Genomic DNA, 10,765 nt, shown 5'->3' on the forward strand with positions numbered 1-10,765 from the left:
AGAAAAGAAAAGATTAAAATTTTAAGTGGTGGATGAATGTAGATGGATGTTATGAATAAAACCAAAAAGACCACAAAAATAAAAGAAAAATTTGTACTGTACTTTTTTAAAATTGTTTGACACTAAATGCTATTTAGTGAATTGAGTTTAAAAATAAGATAAGCTAGGAGAAAATCAACAGAATTTTACACAATTATTAGCTCAGAAGGAAAGAAAGAAAAAAGGAATAAGTTAAAGGGCCAAAGGATATTTTAATTATACATCATCTCACCCAGCCTGTTTCAGTGCTTGGTATCCTCTCTCCTGATTTTGTATTCATCAAAGGCACATATTGGAATAGCAAAGTTAAACACATAACATAATCTAAAAGTATATATGTATGTATGTTTCTTATGTGTACATAATATGCATGAAAATATTTTAGAGTCCTAGTTTTTAAATGAATTATCTATTTCTGAATCAATATTTACCAAGGCAAAATATGTAATTTCAATTAAATGAGTCCCATTGAATCCGGACATCTCATTTGCAACATAAAAAATTCCAAAATGCAATTTCTAGAGTTTAAAGCTCTGTATTTCCCACTGAACAGTAAATGTGAGAGGAGACAATTTTAACTAGTAGTTACTTCTAAAAAAATACTATATATAATAAAGTTCATGCTTGCTATCTCATCTGATCTCTCAGATAATCGTGTAATAATGTCAAGAGGCTAAAAAGAAGACACTAATAAGAGATGGTTCTTCTATAAAACTTTAAAATCATATTCTGAAAAGATTTTATTGGAATTACAAATTTTGCATAGCCCCAGATGTTCTCATCAGTACACTACTAACTTTCCCCACTCTTCCCTGTACCTCTCTGTTGGGTTGAATTGGGAGAATGCCAACATCTGGCTGCCAAACAATCAGTGCTTTCCATGAATGTCCCCCACAACCAAGCAACAGAAAGGAGACGCAGAAACATTCTTTTTTTTTTTTTTTTTGCCCCCCTGGTCTTAGGTCTGGATTTGATTAGGCCACTGCCTAATTTTCACTAGACCTACTTCAACTTAGGGACAGCTTTGGGCTTAAGAACTGATGAGTGCTTATTTTATTAATTCTCCAGATACTTAAGAACATTGCAAATTTTAAATGAATAAAATCCTTAGGGAAGCATTTATACTTCTGTAACTCACTATAACAGTTACTTCTGTAACTTGCCACATATATATAAAGACAATGAATTGAAAACAGATTTTAGCAAAAAGTAGAGTCCTTGCATCAGTGATAAATATGTACTGTTATGTTAGGATCATATCTTAAAATACACTGAAGATATACAATGAGCCAAAATGGTATAGGGTTTGCTATGCCTTATAGATCCATTAAATATCTGCAGTGACTAGGTCTTTCACTGTGCTAAAGATTTTTCTAGTGCCATTACCCATTGACTACTAAAGCTGTTCTTCAATTGAATCTAATATAATTGCCATTTAATATGCTATTTAATGATGAGTTTTGTCAACTTAACTCAAAGAGAGGAGTGATGGCAAATAAGTTCAAACTCTCCTTTGAAACATCATTCTGTCATCCTATGTCTACCAGAGTCAGTGGGAAGGACTGGAGAAGTCACAGGGGACTCTTTAAATAATGAGATCATTGGTTGCATATGATGCATTCTTGTGTTGTTTTCCTCTTTCAAACCCCAGAGAAGTGCTGTACTGAAAAGTAAAAAACAGAAAAAAAGATCCTATCAGTAGAAATGCATGTAAAAAGAAGCAGTGCCAATAAAGCACTGGCCTAAGCCTCAAGAAACAGGGAAATAAATTCCTGTTCCAAGGACTGATTATGTCCTTGTTCAGGTCCTTACCAGTGGAGAGCCTTGGTTTCCTATCTTACAAAATGAGATTAATATTTGTACCCTTTCTGCCACACAGAAATACGCACACCCACAGCAGGTACAGTCAGAACTAGATGTAAAAGTATTAAAATAGTAAGTTGAAATTTATTTGTTTACTATTTGTTTACTATTGAATAGGTTTAAGCAACATACTCTCATTTAATCTTCACTCAACCCAATGAAGTTGGTACATTATCTTCATTTTGCAGAAGAAGAAAGTGAATCTTAGAAAGACCAAGTCAAGGTAGTGACCTCTAATAAGTTTAAACCCAAGACTTGGATCTAAGCTTTTTAACTCCAAAGTCTATGAATATAATCCCTACTCAATCTCTGAGCTGAGGATAAAACAAGCCATATAAACTTAAGGTTTTATTCCTACTGAATAACCCCAGAAAAATTATTTCAACTTGCTAGTGAGCAAATAAATGAGTGAGAACAACTTATATATTTCTCAAGCCAATATCAAACATGTTTAGAAACTATAGTGCTTTTTAATGAACTGGTAGAAACCAGAGTTAAATCTAAAAGTGTGAATGGCTCAGAAACTTTTTATGGTAAGATATTGTTCTACAGTGTCTGTAGATATTATCAAAGCAGAAGTCTACTCTATTCTCTCTTCAAGTGATAAAAGAAATGAAAAAATATCAAGAAAGTTTGGGAAGATGTCAAAGTAAGGAAATCAATATACTTCTTCAGCAAATGATGAAGATGATCACTAGCTTCTGAGGTTTAAATAATAAATTAAATTATATAGTAGAGTGGAGATGAATTGGTGTTGGGGTGTAGAATGGTGGACAAAGAAAAATAAGTTGTAAATTGTGTGTGTGTTGTGGGGGGAGTGGTGCTTGAGGAGTGTTACTGCTTCCAGGCAGACAATTTTCTGGGTCATCTTGGCTTTGTAAGCTTTTAAATTGTGGAGCAATTGATAAAGATACTAAAAGGGAGAAAATCTAGGTTTGTCCAAGCCAAGGTAGAAGGAAGTTTACAAAAGCTAGTTGAGAGCACACCAAGGAAAGGCTATGGGCCAGAGAAACATTACCGTAAATTGCGCTCCAGCGATGTTGTGGAGATGTCAGCTGGGTGGTCCCCTTCTAGCCCACTCTCAGCTATTCCAGTATCTAACCAGGCAGATCGAGTTCGCCGTTTTTTCTTCTCCTGTTCCTTGCGTTTCCCAGGCTTGCCTTTCTTTTTCTTCCCAGGTGTCTTCAGTGGCTGTTCTTTGTATGTCTCCACCTTGTTGGTTTCCTGAGTTAGGTATCTGCCCTCATCATCAGAGCCAAATCTGACAGGGTGGTTCTTTGTGTTCGGGGCAGGCTTGGAGTTAGGGGAAACCTCTGAGGTAGCTCTGATTTCAGCTGTGTGGATTTCTGCAATCAGATGGTGAAGAAAGAATCGTCGCCGTAAATCTTGAATGGACTTCCCCTTGTCATGGAGGAGCTGATGTTCCGACACAGCTCTTTTGCTTTAAGAAAAAATATCAGGAGGGAAAGAAAATAAATTCTAGTTGCTGGCAGAGACAATGAAGATATGAGTAAATTCCATTAGTTTTCCCATTGGCCCAATACAAGGTACGAGCTGCAGTAGTAGCAAACTTGCCCTAGCAGGGGAGGGGTAGAGAGAATGGGGAGGCAAGAATTGGTAGTTAGGAAGCTCTAGCTCCCAGTTCTTTCTCTCACTAGGTCTGTGACCTTGGCAAGAACATGACTATTCCTGGGCCTCATGTGTCTAGAAATATATTCTAGGATGGAGTCGGATTCAGTGATGTCTATATGCCCTTCCAGATCTAAAGTATTAGTATTGGAGCTCTGATAGCATAATGCCTAAGGTATTTGACTGCTAACCAGAATGCTGGTGGTTCAAACCCTCCAGCCACTCCTTGGAAGGCAGACTGGGCAATCTACTTCCATAGAGATACCACCTCAGAAACCCAAGGAGGGGTCACTATGAGTCGGAACTGACTCGATGGCAATGAGTTTGGGTTTTTGTAGTTTTATCAGAAATGGACAGAAACCACTGAACTTTTCTTCATATTTTTTCAGAGTTGTGTTGAGGGAAGCTCAGGAAACAAACAAACAAAAAGGCTGATTCCACCTGAGTGCTTTCCAAGTCCCCAAACACACACACACAGTTCCCACATTAAGGAAATAATAATGATGAACCTCAAAACCAGTAAGCTGCAAGAGTATAAAGCAAACAAAGGCCAAAGGATGAAGTGAGCAGTGAAGCCTGTCTAGGAAACCACCTGACTAACAGTGAATTTTTACATGGGATCAGACTACCAGCTACCAAGAACCTATTTTTGAAGGTTAACTGTCAGAGAGAGAGAGAAAGAATGAGAACTCACATTTTTCAGTAAAGCAGTGGGTGGTCCATTTAAAATGGGCTTCTTTGTGTATTTAAATGATGTGAGATCATTCTATTTCTTCAGTGCTTCAAGTTTTTTTTAATTTAGAGTTTCAGAGAGTATTATCCTTAGCAATTAATCAAGAAATTAACTTTTCTACTTGCTCTTTTTGTTTTACTATATCTCTAGGAACAAGTATGAAGTGATTTTTCTGTTGAAACATCACTCCATTGAAATTACAATGAAACAGAATAAACTAATTCCCAATCAATCCTTTTGGATAACACCCTGAATCTTCCTTAAATATCCATCCATGCATTCTTTTATTATTTTGTATACACATCATCAAGCATATTTAAGGGTTAACAAAACAAAACAAACACACTGTTGTCAAGTTGGATGTGACTCACAGCAACCCCTCTTTGGGTTTCTGAGGCAGTATCACTACAGAAGTAGATTGCCCAACCTTCCTTCCAAGGAGTGGCTGGTGGGTTTGAACTGCCAGCCTTCTGGTTAGCAGTCAAATGCCTTAGGCACTATGCCACCAGAGCTCTCATTTAAGGTTTACATATATTAATCAGTCATATCACACCTACCTCAACCATGCCTCACCTAACTCCAACTTCTAGCATTAAACAGGCCCTACAAACTAGCTCACTTTTAAAAGTAGCTGAGGGCATTTCACAGGGCTGTTGTGTTGTTGTTATATGCCGTTGAGTCGAACCTGGCTCATAGCGACCCCTCCTTGGGTTTCTGAAGCAGTATCACTATGGAAGGAGATTGCCCCATTCCTTCTGAGGAGTGGCTGGTGGGTTTGAACCGCTAGCCTCCTGGTTAGCAGTCAAGTGCCTTAGGTACTATGCTACCAGAGCTCCCTTCACAGGGCTATATCCCAAGTATTCTTACTTTTCTGACACTGTGGTGTCTCGAGTCCCTTATTACCTTCACTAGCACAATGTCTTTAACTCTCAAAGAAATGCAAAAATTACATTTTTTCATTCCCATTTTATAGATAGAAAAAGTACAGTTCAGAGTTATTAAATGACTGGTCCTTGGTCACACAAAGAGCACTGGCAGTGCAGTCATTACACACTTGGCTGTTAACCACAAGGTTGGCGGTTTGAACCCACCAGCCACTCCAGAAGAAAGATGTGGCAGTCTGCTTCTGTAAAGATTACAGCCTTGGAATCTCTATGGGGCCATTCCACCCTGTCTATAGGATTGCTATTAGTCAGCATCTACTCCACAGCAATGGGTTTAGGTTTGGGTTTGTGCTTGTCACACAATAAGAAAGTGGCAGAGTCAGGGCCCTCAAAATTAGTCCTTCTGATTCAAAAACCAATACTGACTTTTCAACCTCCTTTATACTTTCTACAGCGGACACTGAAGCATTTTATATGAGAGAACAAGAAAGAAAGTGCAAATGGTAGTAAGTCAGTGGTGGGAACCACAATAGACAATGAACAGCGATTTATCAGTTTCTTTGGTGATCAACCTTACTGATTCAAGCAGGTCATTTTCATCACCAGAATAAGGACTAGGGTATGTAGAGTTTGGATTATCTCTTGGGGATGACAGATTGTCTATGAGTCAAAGAAGAATATAAGAAATGAAATACAGTCATCATTTCTTTGAACCTTATAGTCAGAATCCCAGCTTCCTTCTAGCATTTTATTTAGTATGGGGAATGATTTTAAGCCATGTAGCCTATTGTAAAAAGACATTGAATATGGAAAGGAGTTTAACAGGAGTTTGGTTTAAATGAACCATGAAGGAGTCTCTCTTCCTTTCTGAAGGTAAATGTGACTAAATTAAAATTCACTTATTTTGTGGCAACATTTCATATTCTGGAAACCTGTAATAACCAACAAATTTGAGGCTTTGGTTCAATGTATTTCTTCTAATAATATTTTGTAAGAATAGGATGGATAACATTGCATATTTTATAACTGTTTCAGTTCAATAAATATCTTTTAGCAAAATATCACATTAAAAAGTTAATAACCAGTGATCATTTATAGTATTGGGTGCTTTTATTACTTTCTTGATTCCTAGCAGTTACCCAAACTATCTGTGTTGCTCCAAATTTATAATACAGCCCAGTGTAGCTTCACTCTAAGCCAAACTTTTAACGGTTTGTCTGTTCTAATCCAGCCACCATTGCTCATGCCCACTCTGACTGGCACACATGCCTCTGTCATCTTGACCAGCCTGTCAACTGTGAGTCACAGTGTCCTCCTGACTTAAGCACTGTACTTTCCCAGGATGGTTCTCATGGGAAAGGAGTGATCATTATATCCTTCTATTTTATAAAAAGCCTACAAGGTGGCACAGTTTTGTCCAGTTTAAAATAGTACCTCTCTTATGAAGCACAAAGCTTTCCTTTTGCCTTTTAGGGGAAATTTTTAGTAGATTAGAAAACACAAATTTTCTTAAATGCTAAACTGAAAATGCTATTAGTATTCCAAAGACTTTTGAAGTTTAAAATATCGTGAAGAATGTGCTGCCGAGTGGGAAACTACTTTAGAGGAGGAGGAATATAATGATATCTATTACCATCAACAAGCGCTAAGGTCCATAGAGCTTTCTATGTATTTCTAAAATAAGACATAAACCGACCTGAGCATAAATGACTGGCAGGCACAAACTAGATATACACAAGTGGTGAGTAATAAAATTCAAGTAAAGGGCTTTTTTAAGTTAGATAGCTCTGGGATATTAAGTTGTAAATAGGGCCTCAATAACAGTCTGTACTCTATGTCTGTAAACATTACACAGCATCATAGTTTGCATGGTATTTATTACAGACCTGTACTCTAACATGGAAAAACAAGTCTACCATGCTTCATTGTCTCCTTTAAATATTGCAAAATATAGGTATATTATAAAAAGCAAAAATATAGGGGAAATGCTTATCAAACATGTCTCTCAATTCCGTCAAACATAGTGTTAAAGGAAAACGTCTCTCAAGGGAGTTTTCAGGGGAAGATAAATTTCTAAGGCATTGTCAACGAACATAGGGAATAAACACAGGAATGAGAATTCCCATTCCAGCACAGAAAGAAGCAGGACTGTTGTGCTGATGCTAACCTCCTAAGCAAGGACTCTGTATTTCAGAAAATTCTGTGGTACATGGAAGAGATAGGGTTAGGGTGTTAGAGTTAAGATGACTCACCAGAAGTTCCTTCCAACCCAAATGACTCAGTTGAAAGTTATGCTTTTCATTAAGTGCAAGAGACCCAGTCTGGCTCCCAAGCACATCAGCCAATGAATTTTTAGGTTTCTGAATGGGCTGGGGTTCCCTCTCCAGCTTAAAGACAGAGATAGCCACTTGTCCATGCTCATTTGAGCACGAAAGTTCATAGGCTTCGCTTTCCAACTTACTCATGCTCAAACCCTATTAATTAAAGTCTTTTGGACTAACAAGTTCAAAAGATTCACAAGTGATAATTGCCTCCTTTACTTGGCTTAGGAATTGTTATTATTGTAGTAATTTCCTCTCCCTTAAAAGGTAGCCTCATTTTTTTTTTTTTAAATCTGTACTTCCAAAGCATTTTTTCTGTTATTTGGTGTGAAGAAAAATTGGGGAGTAATATAGTTTGATTATGTTAAAATTTCTTTCAAGAAACTAGCTTGATTTAGCGTAATAGTAGACTAATGTTTTGTCTACACACAGAATTTACTGTTACTTGGCAACAATGCAAAAATAATGACTTGATTTTTTAAACTCCATTTGGCTGCAATAATTTGATGAAACAGCTTCATCTACTGATGATTTCAGCCTCTATGAAAAACCATGACTGTAATGTGATGATCTATTAGCCATTAACTATAAGAATGTTTTGTGGTAGTTTTATAACCATCTGCTGAGTGTGAGTGTTTAACTACAATATTATATTTCACCCACAAACAAAACTACAACAGAGTCTCTGGCTGTTAAGTGGTTTCTGATGTGGATTTTGCAAGGTGCAACAAAGAAAGAGTTAAAAATAACCTGTTGGACATCTTAGCTCTACTTTTATACTATAACTGGGGATTTAATCATAGTTCATTTTGTTTCTCAAAAGAAGAACAAGAATTTCATAGACAACTTTAAGGAAAAAATTGGCTCTGCTCCAAAATAGTATTTCTTAGCCAAATAGATATAACATTTAAATGTCTTCAAATATTCAGACCTTACCTATATTTACGTATGTGTTTTAAATAATTGAATTTAACACAAGTCTCAAAATGAGCAAAAAATCTGAAGAAAATATTCATAAATATACTCTCAAAATGTTGATTTGAAAAATACAGTGCAGCTTTATCTTCAGTACAATGTTCTACACAATTTGCCTTAGGAGATTCATACTAGATTTTGGTGCCAAGGTTCAGACATGTCCAAAGTAATTTCATTTAAGGATTTTCTGCTCTAACAATAATAATAGACCAAGGGCATATATAACACAGTTGCCTTTTTGTACACCCTTGAGAATTTACAAGGAAGTGCTAGGAAGTTGATTGTAAATATTAGATATTATATTTTTATTGCTAGTATAAAAGTTCTCCTTAATTCCTTACCCAGAGTCAAACTCTGCTCAGTTCTAAAACTTTATAGTTTTCCCATGCTGAACACTGAGTCTGCAGTTTAAAGATCACCCAAAGATGGCATTACACACATTAATGAACTGCTAGGGCCAACAGATTTTTAATATACTGTTACTCATCGCTCTAGACCACTTTTCCAACTTTTCAGTTATACAGTATTTCTCTGGTGTGGGTATATGTATGATTATTTCAAAGTAAAAATTATCCTTAAAAGAGTCATTGATGATATCAAAATACAAGTTGTCAGTCTGCAGTGCAAATATTGGACTCTGGCTTAAAGAACTGCTAGCAACAATTTCAAGGAAAAAAAATTTCCACACCTAAAATTCTTTTTGGAATCAAGCACTCTAGAGTCCCTGCACTGTATCAATCCTAACATTGGAGTTGTGCTGTTGCAAAGTTGTTACTACTTTATTATATAATATGTCTTCATTATTAATGCCTTCATTATGTAATATGGTCTCATTTTATATGCTTAAATTATGTCATTCATAATAAAATTAGACGTAAGGTTTTTGCTTTTCACACACAAATTGTCACCCACATTCAGAATGGTACACAGGCGCACACAGACATATGTCCTTTGGAACCCTCAGCTTCCTCCTAGTTATCTATATCTTTTGTAATCCGAAGTTTCAAAAACCTTCCCAGGTCCTGAAAAAGTAACTCTTTTCTTTCACTAGGGGCAGAGGATCTTTGTCTAAAGAGATTCTGTAAAACTCTCCCTCTTACGGAAACCCACAGAAACCTATCTCCATCCGCCTGTCTCTCCTAGAATTTCAACCAGTACTCCTGTCCGCTTTGGGGAATCCAGGCTGAGACCCCCGGCAGGTAGTCAGATCACCGGATCACCTCGCTCTCTAACTCGGGCGGGGAGCGTCAGTGACCGCTGCGAGCCCTCGGCAGCGCCCCAGCCTGGCGGCCTCTCCCAATGGCCTCCCTAACCCTCACCCGGCGCCCTGGGAAGCACGGGGCACTTACAGCCTGCGGCCGAGCCCCTCCAACGAGCGCCCAGAGGAGGGCACAGAGTAGCTCAACAGGAACACTGCGACGCTCCACTGCTGAACCAGTCTCCGCAGCATCGTATCCTCTCGCTCTCGGGACCTGCAACAGAATGGAAAGGGGTCCTAAGTGTCGGTCAAGACTCTCCATCTCCCCGCACTTCCTCCCTTCCCACCTTTAGCTGGTTCTCAAAAAGCTTCTCCAACATCAAGGGCATCTCCCAAATTGCAAAGGAAAAAAAAAAAAAAAACAACAACTTTCTTTGGATACCCTCTCAGCACTTACTTATTAGGAATCAGCTACTCCAATTCTGCTTTTTCCAACCCACACAGGCAAAAAGGGACCAAAAAGAAAAGAAGAGAGGGGAAAAAAAGAGGCGCTTGCTCTGAAATAATAGCGAAAATGAAATGGTTTTATATATGCATCAATGATGAGTAGTGTGTTTACAAGTCTCCCGTAGCAATGTCTAATTAATCTGGCCAGCAGCTCTCCTGGGTTCGTGAAGCAGGGCTAGTCCCCTCCTAAAATAAGAAAAAGTTTTTCCCCCTGATGTCAGCTGCTTTGCGAATCAGGTCCTCTGGTTCCAGAGCCACTTGTAGCGAGACCTACATATATATATACATAGCTGTCTGTCTACCTCCTCGGGTGGACTGGTTGCTTCCGGAAAGTTGATTCCACACACCCTGAGAACAAGTTTCAAGTGCGTGTGTCGTCGATCAGGAGGGCCAGGTGGCAGCGAGGGCGGGTTAATAGGGGCGCAGAGGGGCGGCGGTGGCGGCCCGAGAAGCAGGGCAGCGGGGGCCCGCTTCACGGACAGGGAGGCATGCTGGCGGAGCAGCGCAGGTTGGAGGCAAGTTGAAAGCCGAGTAGAGGAATGTTCACACGCTCCGAGGCAAACCTGCCGGAGAAGTGAGCTAGTCGCAAAGAGGTGGCGCCCTAGGAACGCGCGCG

The 10,765-nt window shown here is 38.6% G+C and overlaps 1 protein-coding gene across 1 annotated transcript; it reads right to left on the reverse strand.

The window, feature by feature from the left end:
• Positions 1-2,916: 2,916 nt before the first annotated feature.
• PTHLH (parathyroid hormone like hormone) lies at positions 2,917-9,894 on the reverse strand. The gene is made up of 2 exons (XM_007949792.2): positions 9,794-9,894; positions 2,917-3,343 (listed from the first exon to the last, which is right to left on the reverse strand). The coding sequence occupies exons 1-2, from the start codon at positions 9,892-9,894 to the stop codon at positions 2,917-2,919; spliced, it is 528 nt and encodes a 175-aa protein (XP_007947983.2).
• Between the last annotated feature and the right edge of the window lie 871 nt (positions 9,895-10,765).

This window comes from Orycteropus afer, unplaced genomic scaffold (assembly GCF_000298275.1).
Source record: "Orycteropus afer afer isolate SDZICR_OR568_19922 unplaced genomic scaffold, OryAfe1.0 scaffold00254, whole genome shotgun sequence".
In the NCBI taxonomy this organism is placed as follows: domain Eukaryota; kingdom Metazoa; phylum Chordata; class Mammalia; order Tubulidentata; family Orycteropodidae; genus Orycteropus; species Orycteropus afer.

Coding starts and splice junctions, on each gene's coding strand:
- PTHLH (XM_007949792.2), bottom strand. CDS start 9,894: ATGCTGCGGAGACTGGTTCAGCAGTGGAGCGTCGCAGTGTTCCTGTTG. Junction 3,344..9,793: donor GAGGGGCTCGGCCGCAGGCT/GTAAGTGCCCCG, acceptor TTTTTCTTAAAG/CAAAAGAGCTGTGTCGGAAC.